This window comes from Chanodichthys erythropterus, chromosome 8 (assembly GCF_024489055.1).
Source record: "Chanodichthys erythropterus isolate Z2021 chromosome 8, ASM2448905v1, whole genome shotgun sequence".
Taxonomy (NCBI): Eukaryota; Metazoa; Chordata; class Actinopteri; order Cypriniformes; family Xenocyprididae; genus Chanodichthys; species Chanodichthys erythropterus.
The window spans coordinates 5640382-5660838 of record NC_090228.1 but is presented as its reverse complement, the minus strand read 5'-3'; the positions used below and the strand labels follow the sequence as shown (position 1 = coordinate 5660838).

General features: G+C 38.3%; 2 protein-coding genes across 4 annotated transcripts in view; one reads left to right on the top strand and one right to left on the bottom strand.

Annotated features, from left to right (window-relative positions):
- wnt5b (wingless-type MMTV integration site family, member 5b) overlaps nt 1-20457 on the top strand; it is a 101221-nt gene that overhangs the window by 49609 nt on the left and 31155 nt on the right. The window lies entirely within an intron of this gene.
- fbxl14b (F-box and leucine-rich repeat protein 14b) lies at nt 9919-12882 on the bottom strand. The gene has a single exon (XM_067390899.1). The coding sequence runs from the start codon at nt 12432-12434 to the stop codon at nt 11232-11234; it is 1203 nt and encodes a 400-aa protein (XP_067247000.1). The 5' UTR covers nt 12435-12882; the 3' UTR covers nt 9919-11231.

The window sequence follows — 20457 nt, the reverse complement described above, 5'->3', positions numbered from 1 at the left end:
ACAAAATTATCACAAAATTATCACAAAATTATCATGGATGGATGGATGGATGGATGGATGGATGGAACAGCCTGGTGACTAGTTCTTATAACTTAGATCTTATAACTACCACGTTTGAAGACCCCTATTCTTTGGAGAACCCAAAATGGTTCTTCTGTTCTTTTGCCTTTTGCCCTTTTCAGAGCTCGACAGCATCCTTGCACATTTGCTTTCATTGTTTCTGGATGCTCTTTTGCATGCAATCTTCAAAATTTCTCCTTTTGTTGGGTTGTGTAAATGACAGAATTCACATTTTTGCTGAACTACCCCTTTAAATATGTCAAAGCAAGTAGGGAGTGCAAGAAACACAAGACAAAGAATGTTGGTGGTTACAGTGTTAGAGAACAGGCTAGAGATGTCAGTATATGGTTGAAGATTTGGTAAGATAGAGAGAGAGGGTGGATACAGAAAGAGGGAAGAGAGAGAGAAGGGGGAGAATGAATGCTCTGCATACCGCATGGCGATAACGTCAGACACTTTATAAATTTCCCCGGCTGAGCCGGACCACTGCCTCGAGGCAGACACAAGCTGAGCTTCTCCATGTCACACTCAGAGCCTCTAAATCTCAAAGAGAGAGAGAGAGAGAGAGAGAGAACATGGCATTTACAGGCTAAGAGAAAAGTGATGGACGGTTGCTACAGATTGAGAAGGTTTCGTCAGGAAAAAGGAAGGACAGAGAAAGGAAATGAGATGGAAAAATGGGCTCTGTGTTGCTCGATATGTTTGGTTTCATATCGCCCACAGCTTTTTAGTTCGGCCCAAATGGCCAAAAGCAATGCAATCATCTTGTAAAGCATTTATTTTAAGAACAGAAGTACTGCTTTTTTCTAATTTAAGACGCTTATAACAATCATCTTGAAATACAGTAATTTTGGGACTTCATATGGCGAGTGTCGTCTCTCGAGTCTTCAGCTGTGAGGAAGGAAGTTAATGCACCTTCAGTCAAAAGGTTATAGTAGTCAGCTGTAACAGTGCAAAAGAAAATTCTGACATTATTTGACATTTTAGGTGCACTGTCCCTTTAAGATCGTAACCATTAAAACACTATTTGTATTTCTGTTGATAACCACCTTTAACTGCTCCAGCCACTTCCTGTCAGCAATCCAATCTATATGTTCTTTTGAAAAGCTGAAACAATGGTTGCTGCCTTTTTTGCTGACGCTACAGTTTAAACTCAGTCTTTGTGCTGGTGGGCCTGGTTCATATAGCCCTATGGGTGTGGGTGCGTTAATAAGCAGCTAACTGCTAAAACAGAATTTTAATATGACTCACTCATCTATATTGCATCCTGTTTTTAGTTATACTTTTACCACCACTTGAAGTCTGCTGTCCATTTTAGTAACAGTTTTACTGCTGTTCTTGTGCTCAGGCTCTAGGAATTATCATAGATAGATAGATAGATAGATAGATAGATAGATAGATAGATAGATAGATAGATAGATAGATAGATAGATAGATAGATAGATAGATAGATAGATAGATAGATAGATAGATAGATAGATAGATAGATAGATAGATAGATAGATAGATAGATAGATAGATAGACTGTGTAGCTTGATTTCAGAGACATCAAGGAATCAACCATTTTCTCTGGCATTTAAAAGAGGACAAAAACTGAATGAAGAGTTCAATCAGGCAGTATGAAGCTATAAGTGTTCCTTTTCTCCCTGCGCTCTCCTGTGTTTGTGCACTTGAGCCAGTATTGAGAGGTGGACTCAAGAGAGCCCGGCACTAAACTTGATCAAACCGGTCTATTTGTCTTTAAAGCTCCCGAGACATGCTTCACTTCCTGTTGTGTAACACTGCCTTTTCTACATCTCTGACAGAGCCACGCAATACCCAGGGCTGAGTGAGATAGAGAGAGAAAAGAAAAGAACAGAACACAATTCTGTTGCTTCTCAACACGTTCCACTTTGAACATGCATATTTACACTCTTCCAGAATATTACTTGCTTTTAAAATCAGAATGCTCCTCTACAAACACTGAATTTGGTCAGGCATTGCAATAACTGTTAGTATCGACATTTTGAAAGAAATAATTGACACAGACTTTGGAGTATCGTCATTTTGAATAACGTCATTTTGAAAGAAGTAGTTGACGCAAAAATGAAAATTCCGTAATTTAAAGGCATAATATGTAATTTTTCACCACTAGATGTCGCCTTTTAAAAACAAAGGCATAACCTGATGACGCCGAGATTGAGTGTGGAATCATGGGAGATGTCATCTTCATCTCACAGTTGGTGGAAAAGAATTGGGATGGGACTCAGAAATCATGTTCATGGATGAGATTATTAACATTACTGTAGTATGAATCAGAGCAGGTTAGCTGGAGCGATTGCTAATGATAAACGAGCGCAACACACATTCGAGAGCAGTGGAACTTTTATTATGCCGCAGTAGCCGCTTCTGCTATTTCCGGTAAAGCATATGTGGAGTAAAGCATCGCTATTTTTCATTAATTATTAAATACATTTGAAATTGTTGAAAATGATGTTACTCTGTGCTAAAAATAAAGCTGCATCTGATTATGCTATGTTAGCCACTTGACAAAATAGTGTTTTTCTCTGAGGTATGGTAAAAACATGGTACTCGCAGAAATTTAAGAAAACTAGATTCAAACAATAAGATTAAATGTGTTGAGTTATATAACTCTGGATATAATTCTCTGGATTTAGACATTTTTGGAAACTTCTGGGATAAGGCAAGTACACAAGTCAAAAATATATAACATTGTTCTAGTGGTTTTGGGATATTTTTGGATAGCTGACATATTGTGCCTTTAGTAACCCTCATGTCGAGTTTTCAGTTCATCATTTTAGTCGTGTAGCAGGCGGAGCAAAACGATCATGACAGAATTTTCATTTTTGGAATGAGAGATCCTTTAAAATTTGTATTTTTCTAATAAAGATCCCATTCATTCTTTTAAATGCCACAATGACGTTTGTTTCTGTCATTCACTTAATGCATGTCATCAATCTGTGGTATGGCGGTAAAGTCAAGTTTCTTGTAACTGCTATAGTGCCATGTTGGATCTACTAGATTTATCTAATCCAGATTTTCTGCTTTTGTTGGCAGCACAGGGGAGGTTTTTTTTCTACCTTGCTCAGGATACATCTTTATTCCATTTCAACCAATAACTTTGATCCAACTTCACTCTGAAAAAAACATCTGGCAAGGTACAAATTCCACTGGATTTATAAACCCATCGGACCTACAGTGCTTTTTGTATATGTAGCGTTTGAAAAAGTGTCTACCGTACCAAAACATTATGGATGAACCTCTTAGATAATTCCAAATGCCACAGTGGTTTTAAAAATATATCCTCCTGTGGAGAGCAGCTCAGCCGGCTGTGTGGGGTCTGGACGGATGTGACGGGCAGAGGCTGCTGTATTTCTGTGAAGAGGTTTTAGCTACAGTAGTGTGCGTCCCGCCCGTCATCCATCTCTCATCCACTTTCTTCCTTTTAGCACTCTCTCTCTCTCTCTCTCTCTCTCTCTTTCCCTCGCTTCCCTCTTTGAGTGGATTCAGAGCACCTCACACAACACTCACGCCCTCTCTACCACCCACACTCTGAGTAACAACAAATCTCCAGTCGGCCTGTAGCCCGGACACACACACATGTACTCGTCTATCAGCTTTTACCTTTTAAATTATAGAGCCAAGCCAGAGAAAACCATAGAGGCTAAGAAATAAAACATTTTCTTGTGTCTTACCCAATTTCGTATGTTTGCAAGCATCTCTTCCCTTTTACCTTCCTGTTTCCCAAGCATCTCTTCCCGTTTTACCTTCCTCTCTATCTTATGCTGTGCAGTGAACAGGTTTTTGTCATCTTAGCTTTTACTAGACCTGAAACTTTGAGGGATGATAGTACTCCCCCAGTCTACAGCGTCGCAAAGACTCACCCAATCGGCCTGAAAGTGGCGCTACAGTTTTCAGAAAAATGGGCATAACTTTTGAACCCTTTGTCACAGTGCCTTTATATCATTGGAATCCATGGATCAAGACGAACCAAATGTATATCTCCGATTTAAAAAAAATTTCTCCGGTATGAAATTTTTCTGCCATCTTGGATTTTGTCCAAAACCTACTTTTGCGAACTAGTCCTAGATTTTTCGCCCGATCGGAAGCAAACCAATGCAGAAATATTCTATGGTGTGTGAATATCAATAATTATTGAAAAACAAATTTGGAATCGCTAAGGGGGCACCAAAACGTTCGAAGTGGGCAGAGCCACTTTTACTAAAATGGCTTTAACTCATGAATGAATTGATATATTTTCACCAAACTTGGTACACATGTGTATGAGCTCAATCTGAGGTCACAGTAAAAAAAAACAGTGATTGGCCACTTGGTGGCGCTATAAAATGAAAAAACATGAAAGAGGCAATAACTATGCAATCGTTAGTCTGATTGACTTGAAAATTGCCATGCAGTGTCTTTGTCCAAGGTCTGTCTATAAGGACATCCGCATATCTCGAAAATCATGCCTGCCATCAGCCAATGAATTTTGAGCACCAATTAAACCAGGTTAACGATGGCTGATTGGAATGAAACTCGGTATGCCTGTTTGACTCATGGACCTAGAGGTCTGTGAGAAATTTGAAAGAAATCAGCCACCAGGGGGGTGATATCACATTTTACATGTGTATAATCTATTGTATATAGATTATATAGACAATGTTGGATGTGTATTTTAGCACGTACTTATCAGTCACCAGCCAGGACAAGGAGCTATGCATTTTTATACATTTCATAGGAGCTATTCAGCCAGAATTTATATTCTTGACTGTCAAAAGGTGCGCCTGACAGTTTGAGGTCAAGGATTAACACTAAAATGGGCGGTTTAGATGCAACAAAGCTTCCAATAACTGGTTGTCTTTTTTCCCCATATCGTTTTTTTGTTGTGTGGTGTGGTTTTCAGTCTCGCACTCAAGTTTCTTTCATGCACAGACCTCCTGCCTCCAGAGTGCTGCCGGAGAGCTGCATTTCACTGCATATGAAAGCAGATACGATCCAGAACATGTGGACCCGTCACCTAATACAATCAGAACAAAGGGGAAAACTGGTGCAACACAAGCCTGAGTCCCATTTTGTTCAGAGAAAATAAATACCAAGAAAGAGAAAAATAGAGTCTAAGATAGTGAGTTTATGCATGTGTGTGTGTGTATGTCTGAGAGGACAGAGCCTCCAAACACAAGAGTGAGACATACACAAATCAGCCAAGTCAGACATCATTTTCCTAAATTTTGCCTAGAGTTTGGACAGTGTATGTGGATTTTGCGCCTTTTCTATAAGGGTCATTTTTGCCAATTTGTTTCCATCTCTGCATGTGTGTGAAGGGTGGGACGAGGGCGACAGATTGGGTCTCCTGGCTCCAACCCCTCTGTACTCACACTTCCAGCAAGGTCACATGACACCAGTCAAACTCTGTCACAACCTCACTGGGGGAGAGCTGGCAACAACAAACCAGAGCAAACCTAGACGCTAAACACACACACACACACAAGAATCACCTTTCACTTGCAGACCTACCTTTTCATCTGGCTTCTTCAAAAAAGCATTCGACATACAGTATGTGCAGTAAAACAGCTTGTAAAAATGCCATATGGCCATCATCCAGCCCGCAGTGTGAAAAGACTGCTGTGGATTAGTTCTAATGAGAGGTATGACTAAAACCTGACAGCCATGTGAGAAAGTTAGCCATCATACGCACTTTCACCACTGAGTTAATTCTGCTCTTTATAAAAACCAAAATCTCTGTGCGCCGTGAGTCACAAACTTTCGCATCAGAAATTGCTAACGGACTTGGCAGCCACAGAAAAAAACAGTTTAACCACATGACTGTACAGTTGTGCTTTATACAATCTTGTTTTAAATAAGATTAAATTAAACTTGCAAGTTCAGTACAAATTAAGCTCAATAGTATGGTCAATAGTCAATAGTATTTATGGAATAATGTTGTTCCTCCTTATCTTAAAAAAGCTGAAATCTGGTTTACAGTGACACATTAAAATGGGGCCAATACATAAAAGTTAAAATACTGTTTCAATATCATGCCATAAGACAAACAATATGCATGTAAACAATTTTGGTGTGGAAAAAAATGACTTGCTATCCTTTTCTGTGTAAAGTTATATCCAGTTTTATAACTTCATTGCATTACAATGCAATGTCACAAACCATAAAACAACTTTAAAATTGATTTAAACAGCTGCTTTACAGCTCAAATGATACACAAATTTTGGTCCCACTTTATAATGCTTCTTCATCTTCTATGTACTAACATTTAAATTAATCATTTGATACAATGCACTTATTGTGTACATGTTTTTACATTGTACTTGTATATAAAAAATAACAGCATGTAATAATTAATTTCTGTAATTACATCTATAATTATACTGTTGACCCATCCCTAACCCCTTAACCCACCCTTAAACCTACCCAAACCTGTCCCTAAACTTAGCAGACAAATTTTGCAATACAACATGAACACAATAAGTACATTTGTGCCTAACAACTATTTTTTATGTAAATACATAAAAACACCTAATATAAAGTGTGATCCAATGCTTTTGTAAAATTATAAACTATTACATAAAATTATATATTATAAAGAAAATGAGGAACTAGTCAAAATGCTGTTGGTTGATTGAACTAACTAACTGAACCCAGAATATTCCTTTTAAAGTGAGTAAAAAGGTTTTTGGTTGCTTAAATCATACACAGAGAAACTTCAATTTGAAGTATTTTATCCTGTGCAGAATAAAGCAACACACTGTTCTCTTCGCCCACATTTGGTCTTTGCATTTGGCCTTATGCAGTTGTTCTGAACGGATAAACAGCAATACCACACACAGAGATGCACCTCTCATGTGCCATGTTTGCTAGACGGTGTCGGTCTCCTGAAGTCAGACAGGGTTCTTGCACCGCACACTTTTTTTTTTTTTTTTTTTACAGAGCAAAGTCAAACAGTGACTCACAAATTCCTGTCCATTTTCCAGCGATGTGGCAGGCACAGCTTTCAACCACCTTTCCTCTAACCCTGACTGGAACCAAATCAGATTTCCGTCGTGATTTTGAAACAAAACGATAATTGACTTTTATCACATGATTAGATTTTTTTTGATCTGTGCTCGATTCAGGCTGTCTGAGCAAATCACACGGGCCTTCTAAAATGCCTGGAACTTTAGACAAGAGTTCCACCCACACCTTTCTGGAACCTTCTGAAACTTCAAAGCGTCTCACTGTAACCCAGAAACACCTTCAATCACAGGTGCTGAGAGAGAGAGAGAGCTATAAAGGTTGCTGCTAATGTTCCAAGTGCTTTGTTAAAATTCCCAGCAGTAAAAACGGACTTTTTTTTTTTTTTTTTTAACTGTCGCAAGTGTAATCATGTCTATTTTTCTGCTACGCTGACTCGGTTCAGCAAAATCATAAAATAGTGTAGTATTTATAACTTTAAAGCAGACCTATGTGAACAACATTTCAGCAATGTTGGGGGTAACACATTTAATTTTTCAATTTACAAAAAAATGTATACTTTTTCAAATAAGTAACGCATGTTACTTTTTCACATTTAGCCTATTGACTGACAGCTCTCCTATCGCCATGTTGAGAGAAATAAAGTGCAGCGGTGTTGTGTGCACTGTGTAAACATGACGGCTATTGTAGTTCTAAATGTGGACATGCATTTATTATCTCACTTGCACAAAAACATTCAGTATTCCTCAAAATGAATAAAAACAGTGAAATGCAATCATTGAATTTCACGCAAACCTGTAATAATTAAATGAAACACATATACTTTATGTATTTAATCTCACTTTATTAATCAATGTCTTAATCCAGATTGGGTTACTTTACATGCACATTCTTAAGCCGATTATGCTTAATAAGCCAACAACGAACGTGGTCACATAAACGTGGTAACCCGTTTTTCTTTTATTGGAGTAAGGTCATAAACGGCTTAAGAATAAACCGGTCGGAACAGGTACTTTTTTGCCTCTTACCCCGATTTCGTGTGGCTTGTAAACGCATTCACCAGCTTTCTGTCGGCTTATCGAAGTGCGCATGTGCGATACGTGACAGAAATGCATGCTTAGTGCAGATTTAAACGCATCCAATATCACAAACGCAGACTCTTTCAAGACCCAGAAAATTACAAAAATGTGATCTCATCTCTCGTGTAGCAGAAGTAGAACAGTCAAAACGCTGCATCTGTAACTGCATGAGAGAATAATATGAGCCGTAAGTTTCTCATTGAAATGTTGCAAGCTTTATTATCAAGCTTTAACATCACAACTGACATAACATATGGAATACTGAGTCAGATATGAAAATGTTTGCTTTTTGATGTCATACAGGGAAATAACCCAATTTATTAAAAAAGTCATGTAAACGTGGTTTACTTGCGTTATCAGTTTGCATGTAAAACTGGTTATTTCAATAAGCTGATATTTGTGAGTTATCAGCTTACTGGTGTGCATGTAAACGTGCTCAATGTTAGGACAGCTGAAAGGTTTGTTTGAGCTGCGCCCTCTACTGTACAGGCATAAATATGCATTTCCGTCAGCCTGAAGGTTATTCATTTCACTTTTGGTGTGAGAGGGCCTTAACATTTGCCAAAAATAGAACTTTTTTTTGTTGTTAAAAAAAACTAACAAGCAAGCCCAGCCCAGGTAAGGAAAATTTAACACACAAGTAATGTAATGAATTACTTTTCATAAAAAGTAACTAAGTAACGCAATTAGTTACTTTTTTTAGGAAGTAATGCAATACTGTAATGCATTACTTGGTAACACTTTATTTTAGGTTCTTTTAACTAGTTGCTTATTAGCTTGCATATTACTAGAATATTGTCTGTTTATTAGTACTTATTAAGCACATATTAATGCGTTATTCTACATGAACTTTTTCTACATACTTTAATCCTACCTCATAGCTAAACTTAACAACTACCTAACTAATTATTAATAAGCAGTAAATTAGGAGCTTATTAAGGGAAAAGTTATAGTTAATAGTGAATGTGTTCCCTATACTGAAGTGTTACCCATTACTTTTAAAGTAACTTTACCCAACACTGGATATCAGAATGTCTGACAAACATTTCCAGTAGTAAAAATGCAAGTAAAAAATGTAGCTCCAGGGAAAGAAAAAAAATCTATGAACTCAGCAAAGTTAGGAAAAGAGATGGCGGTAGCCTTCAGAAGGGCTTAAATTCTCTCTTGCTTTCTCATCAAGCGCCCCCGTTTAAATCCTCCACCCCTCCGGACGGTGGAGGGGAGCAAAGACTAAAGCTTAAATGCTTTGAATGATGGTGAGGAATGTTTAAAAGTGTCTGTTTGAGGAAAGGGGGTGGGCTGAGGGTTCTTTTTTCTTAGGGGGGAGGAAGACTCCCGTGGGACAAACCCCGTCTCTCAGATCTGGTATGCGTGACTGAGCAAGGAGAAGAAAAAAATCCTAAACCTGGCTTCTTAACTTAGGGAAACAATGGCAACTGTTGAGAATAAGATTTATAATATTTTGGTGGGTGAAAAATATCCAACGTTATAGTCACTAAATTGATATCAGATGCTTTTACACTATGTATATTATTAGATTGGATGACCAAAATTGTAAAAAAAGGCAGCATTGCACTGCAGTTTTAACACCCTCACTAGCACAATTAAGGGAAGCATCCATTTTGTTGCGCTTCATAAATAATGTAACAAACATGCATGCGCTTAACACACAAATATCACTTCCATCGCCCTCTAAAATGCAAATTTCTCAAATCCACTATGAACCAAATAAACCCCTAACCCTATTATTATAGCAAAATTAATACTGCCTAAACATTATGACATCTAGCATCAAAACCACACTGAATGCATGAATTATACCAAACTCATAACGGAATTCCAAGTGGCTCTTTTATTTATATAAATATCAACTTTAATGTTTTTACTGTAAGAATATAAAACATTTTAATTTGGGATTCTTTTTACAAATACATTTACAGTACATTGAAACACAGTAGCTTCTCAGCAGGACTCAATACATGTTGCAGGTCGATACATCATGGTACATATATAGGCCTGACATGCATTTTGCGTGTTACCCTCGTTGCGACCGTGTCTTTTATATGTAAAGTTGAATATTAATGTATTTAAAACAGACAGATTGTTTTATAACACGATGTGCCCTGTTTCAGCCCTGTGAAGAGGCAAACAAGGTGTCAGTGATTGCAAACAGGGTTTCTTTTTTCTTTTTCAGGGACAAAATTCACTTCAATTTGAAGTACAACGCTTTTCATTAATTAATATCTGCTTACATAAGCATAAATACATCAGCAGAGGCAACCTCTTATTCAAAGCAGGAATTAAAGGCTTTCAGGCCTGTAAAATTGAGCAAAAACTAAAAGCGTTTGGAAATATAAAAGCTTTAGTGTACAAACCCAGTATTTTTGTCTGTCTTTGCATAAGGGCAGTTGACATATGTCCATGAACTTATTTCTTTATTCATCATGGAGATTTTAGTATATCATTTGTGTCAATGATGGAACATTTTAGGTCCTGTGACTGGTGGTAACTATTTCTTTCTCATTTTAAATCTACTTAATTTTAAATGGTGTGTGATAAATACATTTTTAAAAGGAGTACAAAGACTGCTGTAGTCTTTCACAAAACGGCGTGTTTAATAGAGTTAAAATATTTTAAGGTGAACTGTCAAATCACAGGACACTTGGAAAAACTGCTTGAAATTTGATATCAACTAACATTACCTACCCATAGACTTCTTTTGAAACCTTTTGCTTTTTGTTGGCTATCTGAAGGAAGGGAATAGGGAAGTAAAAAAAAAAAAGTAATCTGAATCAATCTATCCTTTCTTTCAGTCTTTTTGCTTTCCTTAAGCCAGAGACGAGATAAAGGGGGAGGGAACTGTTTTTTTAGGCACAAATTCTCATTCTTGTTAAGAATAACAATATAATACATCTAACGAGGTAGCCAAAATATCGCGATACTTGGGGAGGAGGAGGTTTAATATTGCGATTTGTTAAGAAAAAACAACTTTTTTTGTGTGTGTGTGTTAATAGCAAAAACTGACACATGTATCACATTCAGCGTTTTAAGCCTCTTTTTATGTACTTTGCTCTATTGAAATCCACCCATCCCCCTTCCGCCCTCCCTCCAGAAACCCCCCAAGTTTCACCTCACTTTCTCACTTTCAGTCATCTGCCAAAGGCCCAGGTTCAAAACTTTAAGGCAGGGGAGCTGCGTGATCCTCTCCAGTCCCCTCTTAGTGATTTTCGTACATCCATATAGATCGATGCCGGTCAGCTGCGTCAAGTGGTCCGCGATCAGCCCCAGTCCTTTGTCTGTAATCCGCACGCACTGACCGATGTTCAGCGTCCTCAGCTCGTGCATCTGGCGCACCATCCTGTTGATGCCATCGTCACTGATGTGGCACGAGCACAGCGACAGCGACTTGAGCTGGTACAGGCCCTGCGCGATATAAGCCAGGCTCTGGTCGCCTATCTTGTCGCAAAACGACACGTCGAGCCCGGAGAGTCTCAGCGTGCCCATGGCGAGGTGCATGATGCCCGTGTCGCTGATGTTGTCGCACGAGCGCAGATTAAGGCTCCACAGGCTCGTCATGTGAGAGAGGTGGATCATGCCAGCGTCCGAGATGCCCCCGCAGAAACTCAGGTTGAGCACTTTGAGCTTAGTCAGACCTTTTGAAATGTGCTTGAGGGACAAGTCCGTCAACTTCTGGCAGTCCTGCAAGGTCAGGTATTCCAGGCTGAGGCAGCCCTCCGCCGCGCTCCGGGTCATGCCGGCCAAGTGCCCGATGCCCACGTCGGACACATGCCGGCAGCTCCTCAGATTAAGACTTTTGAGTCTGTGCAAACCCCACGCAATGAGCAACAAGCCCGTGTTCGTGATATTACTGCAGCCGCCCAGTTCCAACACCTCCAAGTTTTTCAGATACTGCGCTATTCTGCCCAAACTGGAATCCGTGATCTGCTTGCAAAGGCTCAGATTGAGCACCCTCAGGGAAGGGATCTCCTGCACGAACGCGTGCCCCAGGCCGTTATCCGTTAAGTTATAGCAGCCGCTCAGATTCAAGCTCTCGATGTTGGGCATCCCCTGGATCACGTAGCTGAGGCTGCGCCGCAGGCTGAGGATCTGCACGCGCCGGATGCCTCGCGCCTGGAGGCTGGGGAACAGGGACGGGTTCGCCCGCCTGAGATGCAGCTTGGCTTCCACCCCCCTCCACACGGACTTGTGGTAGGACGCGTCCCTCCACGCCGTGCACACTTGGGCCACCCTCCCTTGGTCCCTCACGTCCAAGTAGCTGAAAATCATGGCTAAAATCTCCGGGAAGAGACACGAGATGTGCGTCTCCATCTTCCACACGCGCTCAAGAAAACAAACGGCGGCAAACCCCCACCAACGGTCACCGTCGCGTCTCGCAGTCCCCTCAGGAGGAAAAAAAGGCTTTTAGAAAGCTCCTCAAGCTTTTCTTTTTACATTTAACTGGGTAAATCGACAACTCTCCGTCCCGAGTGATCCTTTCAGTGGCGTAGGAAGGATTCAAATGCAAAAATGCCTCCCAAAAGACGCTTGATCCGATTCAGACCGACAGCGAACGGGCGGTCAGACAGCGCTACTGCCCGTTTGGCGCTTTGATAATAGTCTTCGCTCGACCCGGGGATCCAGACGGTCGTACATTTTCAAAAGATGTCTAAAACTGCCACAAACCTCGGGAGAAAACAAATTCAGTCCGCTATCAGATAAAAGAGTGAGGTTTCGTTTCGCGTTTCTGCTCCGCTCGCACTCATTGCCAAGCCGAGGGGCTTCCTGCTGCCTTTGTCTGATCTTTTCAAACTGACTTGGCAGGGCCGCCAGCACAGAGCGGCTGCGGGGGAGTCGCGCATATTTAAACCTGTTACAACAGCTCAAATTGTTTAAGAACAGTCTGAAACTTATAAAGCGGCACCCCATATGTTTGTAGTTATTGTCCTAGTCGGTGTTCTGTTTTCCTCTAAACTGTTTTGAAAGATATTCGTGTTGTGTGTGTTTATAGCCCCCCTTTTTTAAAAAGCAAAGTGGTTTAGCCCAACTCAGCTGGAACAGTAAGAATAGTTCCCCTGGAAACCAACTTCTTACAATTCAGTTCACTTTACTCTTAACCCTTCAGCTTCCGTGTCAGATGGTGGTATTTTTGAAGTTGTTATTTCAAATTTATTTAGTATTGGATTAAAGTTACTTGTTAATGTGATATTTTTCTCACAGTGTGCAAATAACACTTTTTGTGTGTGTGTGTGTGTGTGTGTGCGTGTGTATATAACAAAACAAACAATAGGAAGGGCTCATTGTGAAGTGTTGAAAAATTATATTAGGGCTATATTTAATATACTTTAGTTAAATGTAAATAAATATAATTATTCTTTTCTTTTTTCTTTTTTTGTATTTATGATAAATCTTAATTCTTTAAAGATTGTTATTCAAGTACATGCTTTGAAAGTTCTGCAGATTAATATCAAGGTTTTTAATCTTTTATAATATAATAGATAATTTAGTTATACTGCCGTTCTCTTCTTGTAAAAGAAACATTTTGCATCATATCCCTAACAAAAAGGCATGCAATGCTACGAATCTGGCAGTAACAGCCTTTTTGCCCCGTCAGTCTTACGTAAGGTAGTTTTTATTCCACCTTTTGCATATTTCCCCGTCTTTGGGCCTCAGGCCCCCCTCTGTGGGCTCTTTGGCATTGTTAGCCGATATGACGGGAGCATTTGCAGAAGGTACTGGAGTGTAGCAGAAAGAAGGAAGAAAAGCAGCACACACACGTTTGTGTTTACAAAAGAAAATGCAGCACAGCACAACTGACAGCACAAGTCCAACCCTCCCCACTCCGGCTCTGTCTGTCTCGAACCTTCTCTCTAGCTCACTGCATGTCTCTCTCTCTCTCTCTCTCTCTCTCTCTCTCTCTCTTCAATAAATGTCACTTTTTTTCTCCCCCCTCCTTCCATTCTCACTGGTTCAGGTTATAATTGTGTAAAGCACAAAACTCTATCCAACATTATTTCTGAAGCAGCTCAGTTCACATGCAATCAAAATGGATCCTGTTTGATTTCTTAAAGGGATACTTCACCCAAAAATTATAATTATCCCATAATTTACTCACCCTCAAGCCCTCCTAGGTGTATATGACTTCCTTCTTTCAGATGAACGCAGTTGGAGTTATATTAAACATTATCCTGGTTCTTCCCAGCTTTGTAATGGGAGTGAATAGTGGCAGAGTTTTTGAAGCTCGAAAAAGCACGTCCATCCATCATAAAAGTAATCCATACGGATCCAAGGGGTTAATAAAGGCCTTCTGCAGCGAAGTGATTCGTTTTTTGTAGTAAAAATATCTATATTTATAACTTTATAAATTATAATCACTGACATCCGGCAACGGCCATACGCGCGATCATGAGAGAGTTGAGTTCGGGCGGAAGGGTGACCTCTGACCCGACGTATGATGTAGGACGTATGGTGAAGCTTAATAGATGTCTATTGCAAAAACCAGGTAACGCATGTGTGGCCATTGCCGAATATTTTACTATTAAATATTTTCACTTCAGAAGGTATTTATTAACCCACTGGAGTCCTATGGATTACTTTTATGATAGATGGAATGCGCTTTTGGGAGCTTTGAAAACTCAGGCACTATTCAATGCCATTTATAAAGCTGGGAAGAGCCAGAATATTTTTTAACATAACTCTGATTGTGTTCGACTGAAAGAACGTTAGCTTGAAGGTGAGTAAATTATGGGATCATTTTCATTTTTGGGTGAACTATCCCTTTAATTCACATTCCTGGCCTTTTTATTGTATTTTTTATAGGGGGACGTTATTTTAAGAGGGAAAAAAAGTCTGCAGAATCTTTAATAAAAACTCGCTCCGTCTCTAAAACAACTTTTGGCTCACCAATATCTCTTATTTTTGATCACCCACTTAACCAGTAAGTCTTTTTCTAATTGATTATCCTCTTCAACTCCGATAACCAGAAGAAAAACACGCTGTGGACGCCATTTCATGTTGACGTCAAGTTGAATTCATGTGCTCACTCTGACAGACAGGTCCTGGGCTTGTATGGTAGACAGATGAAGGGCTCTAAATGTGCGCTGTGCCCCGATGCCCAGCATGTAAGGGGGCGAGAGGTCTGTGACAGCGGCCCCTCTGCCTGGCTCCTCCAGCCGGCCTCTCCGCCAGAGAGGAGGGCCGCTCCAGAACTGCACTGCTGTGAGTCAGAGACTCTCAAAGCAGGCCTGCAGAGCCAAAAGCAGGACTCAAGCTGCTCCTGGAAATAAGCAGAGAGAGAGAGAGAGGGAGGAGGGGATGAGTGAGAAAGGAAAGGGAGGGGTTTGATTTAGAAAGCAGGCGAAAGCTAACAATTAAAAAACATGCACTTGCCACAAAGCAACGGCGCTATTAATTTAACAGTTTATGATCATGCAGGCTAAACTGAACCAAGTGAAAGCAAAATTGTCAGAAAAAAACAGGAAGCATATAAGGATGTTGCGATCTCATGGAGCAAAAGAAACAAAAGATTCAGGCGAAGGAAAGTGAAAATGAAGCTGAGAGACAGTGAGGACTGGAAGGACAAGTGCTACATGCAAATGCGAAGGTGTTGTAGGACCTTGCAAGAAAAAAAAAAGATCTGTCATGTGATTTGATGTGCTGATTCAGGGGAGGGAGATAATTGGATAATTGCATGCCACAGAACTGCGCTGATAACTGCGCTTGGGGCAACCGTTTCCTAGGAGACGTAGGCATGTGTCAACATGCTGTTGAAAGCTGACACCTCATGAATAGATTTTAGGCTACTTTGTAGTTTCTCTCTTTCTCTCTTTCTCGGCATCGTGTATGACTCCAATCTGCTTTTTTGTTTTGCAAGCGGTGGCAGTTTGAGGAGAGATTTTGGCGGCTGTAACTTGCACAAACGTTCACATACATCCAGCTAGCTGAATGGGCTTTTCATGAAATCAGACAACAGTTTCTTCTACAGCAGGGGAAGCCACGTTACTCTATTCAAATCAGGTCGAATCTCCCTAGGAGCTGCACCCCCGTTGGGGTACTACAGGGGAAACACCAGGAAGCCGATGCTCTCGATGCCTGTGTAAAGAACAGCCGATGATGTAATACTCACCCTGCATAATGTATTGTAATGTTAATACCACTACTGATATAAAATGAGCAAATCCCTTTATATTCCCATAACATTTCATTGCACTGTATGTGTCATATTCATGCACTTTATAGACAGTCTGAAGGTCTGAGGTGTTTGCTTTCTACTGCAAGGTTTTCATAGATATAAAGCTGTATCTTTTTTATACACACAAGTCAAAAAGCATGACTTGTGAGACTGCTAATGTAAATGCTTCGGCATTCTTTTAAAATTTTATAATACATTTTTAATTAAGTTATAACAAATTAATTTCAATTACTTAAAAATAGAGGAATATATTAGCTTATTTAATCTGAATATATCATCTAAAATAACATACAATGAAAAAAATAGGATATTTAATATATGAAAAAAACATAAATATACATTATTTAAAATAAATTTATATATATATATATATATATTTGTATATATATATATATATATATATATATATATATATATATATAATTAATTATAAAATACATTTTAAAAAATATTAAAAAATTATATATTAATTAATTTCCATGAATTAAAAATAGTGGAATATATTATTTATTTAATCTAAATATATAATCTAAAATAACATATAAATAGTATATTTAATATATAAAAATATATAAACATATATAAAAAATATAAATATATATATATATATTTTATAATATATAATGCATTTTTATAATAAATTCTAAAATAATAAAATTTAAAAAAATATTATATTAAATTTTATAATATTATATAATTTTTAAAAAACAAAATATACTAATACATACATTTATATTTTTATAAAAAATATTAATAATAATTTATTTTAAAAAGTATAATTTATATATATATATATATATATATATATAAACTTTTCCAGCTTCTGTAGCGTATATCTACACACACACACACACACACACGCTTATATATATATTATTTTTATTATTATAATTATTTTATTAATTTCCATTTTATTTTGTTTTTTTTTCCTCATCTCAGACTTTTGGCCCAACTGTATTTTTTAAGTTTTACCCTCTTACTCCACCTTTTCTGTCTCATCTTCTGTTTTTTCATGTCTTTCCTTTTCTTCCTCTCTCTCTTTGCCTCTGTATGCCTGGAGCCCACAGCCAGGTGAGGCCCCTCCAGAGAGTAATTACAACCTGAAACAGAGATCGGAGCCCTGCGGCGCTCACCATCAAAGCAGTCGTAGGGAACAGCCCGGGCTAATGTGGTGAAGAGGAGAGACACTGACAGGGCAGAAAACAGAGGGTTCAAAACACACTCTCTCTCTCTAACTCAACCTCTCTCTCTCTCTCTCTCATAGCATGACCGACAATAACAGGCCGTTTGGCTGCACAATGGTCACGTTGCTCACCAAAGACCTTCGGGAGACAAAATAGAGAGAGAGAGCAGAACAGACAGAGAGATGACTGAATTAGTCTGCTGCGTGTCCGGGCCTGGAGAGAGGGAGGAACTAGGAACGCATTGAAAAGTGTTCTTCAAACAACTGTGTGACTCAAGGGCAGAATATACACACATCAGCCACCCAGATAGTAAAGCCCTCAGCATCAGGGGCTTTTGAGACCCAGTGCTAAGAGATGTCATAGGTCCCGCACCCACAAGGAGAGGTTACTGTTAATGCAAGTTTCAGTGGTGAGGTCATGAGCTATGAGTGTTAAGAGGCCTGTTTTATAAAAAAAAAAAAAAAATGGTTTCCAGCCTTTGGGAAGTCTGTGAAAATGTGCTTTGCAAAAGTATTTAGGGCCATAAACCAACCAGGATATTTTTACTGAACTGCGGGTCATACATAAGCCCATTTCATGCAATGTATTTACAGTGATTTACTTATATAATATATTTTAATTTCATGATCTGTGCGATTCTTCTAATCACTTTTAATGCAACATTGTTGTATTATAATACTGTTAAAGGTGCAGTAAGCAAATTATGAGATTTATTTATACTTATATTAATTACAATAACTGGGTAATAACTACACTCTAACAAAAAGCTGGGTTAAAAACAACCCAAGTTGGATTGAAAATGTACAAACCCAGCAATTGGGTTGTTTTAACTCAGCAGTTGGGTTAAATGTTTGCCTAACCTGCTATTGCTTAAAAATTACTGTATTCCTTGCTTAAAATGAACCCAAAATATATTGGAAATTAAAATTTATTAATATGGTTAATAAGTGAACATTTATTAATAAGATTAATGAATAATAATTAAACAATAAACATTTATTAAATTGCTTATTAATAAATGTTCACCTTTTGATTATTACTGTTACCTCTAGTAATTATGTATCTGATTTTTAATTTCCAACCTATTTTCGGTTCATTTTAAAACAGCCATATAGTAATTTTTAAACAATAGTTGAGTTAAATAAAACTGCCCAGCATGTTGGGCAAACATTTAACCCAATTGCTGGGTTAAAACAACCCATTTGCAGGGTTAAAACAACCCAATCCCTGGCTTTGTCCATTTTCAACTCAACTTTGGTTGTTTTTAACCCAGTATTTTTAGAGTGTAGGTACTAATTCTAAACCTAAGCTGCGTCTATCAAATACTTCCCAACTATATAGTACGCGAAAAACAGTATGAGAACAGAGTAGTAAGACCCGGATGACTTACTGAGTTGAAGGGATGTAACTGATACCAGTAGGTCATGTGACAGGAACAACATGGCAGATGTAGTATGTCCAAATTCATTCATACTACACGCATTTGTACTATATAGAACATACTTTTTCAACGGTTTAAATTCAAATGTAGTACCTACTCAACAGTACGTGATTTCAGACGATTTTATCAGGAAAGAAAGTACACTGTAAGTGCACATACTGTAAAATAATGTAAAAATAACCTGTTGAAAGTGGATTGGACCGAGCACCAAAACACTTGTAGCCAATCAGGAATAAGGGGCGTGTCCACTCATGAGGGGGAGGTGTATCTAGTATGCTTGTGAATTTGGGGGTGGGGCTATCAAGTTGTGATCCTATATATTGCGTTTTTATAATAAATGTGATCCTTTTGGGTAGGGGCACGTTTTCTTGATTTCAAATATCAACAGTATATCAGAAATCGCTAACTGCACCTTTAACAAGAACGCTAAATCAAAATATGCTGTTTGCGAACGTATTTGATTCATATACAGTTGCTTTGCACTTGATCTGTGAATCAATAAAGTAACTTTCATCTTTTCTGGATGAAACCCCCACAGTTAAGGCATATTATTCAGGTTGTGAACCTGAAGGACAGCTGTGAAAATCAAGGCTAATAAGTGTTCCAAAGAAGTTAAAGTAAAGCAAATGCATATTAGGAAATGGTACAAAACAATATCGCAGCCCCAGCAGCCTATACTGTTGGTTTAATTATTGAGAATTAATCCTTTCTCAAAATATTTGCACAAACAAGGAAATCGGACTAGAGTTGAGCTGTTTAAACCATTACTCAGAAAGAACCTTGTGAAGTGTAGGTTTGGCCAAAAAACATAATTGTGACCCAGTTGCGTTGTAAGAAAAGTTTGTCTTGTTAGATAAGATCAAGATGAAACTTTTCAGCTAAAGTCTGAAGTAATATGTATGGTGCAAATCTAACACTGCCCACACTGCAAAAAACATCACATTTACTGTGAAGCATGCTGGTGATAGCATCACACTGTAGGGCTGTTTTTCATCAGCAGACACTGGGCATCTTGTTAAAATAGAAGAATGGATTGTGGGGGAAAGAATACAGGGAAATATGCGGAAAAGCCTGTTTCAATCTCCAAAAAGACTAGAATAATTCTAAACAGCAAGCCATATTAGCACTGGAAAAGCTCAAGAACAAATATGGTGATTGGTTCAGTCTGATCTTAATCCAATTTAGAATCCCTGAAATTATTATTTTTTTAAATTACGGTGCTTCTATGTCATCAACTAACCTGAATAAACCTGAAGCAAATGTTCCTATTTAAAGCTAATACATATTTGCCCCAAAAGAAGGTGGTTCTATAAAATGAAATAAGGAGATTTATTTATTTATTTATTTTTTAAATAAGAAGGATTATATATATATATATATATATATATATATATATAGGTCAATGACATGATGTGCATATTTTTTGTGTCCAACTGCATTATTTCCTTTTAAAATAATTTGATACATTTATGACATATCACTTCATTCTATAAAACCTATTAATTTTTAGTACATTTAAATAATGCATACTATTATTTT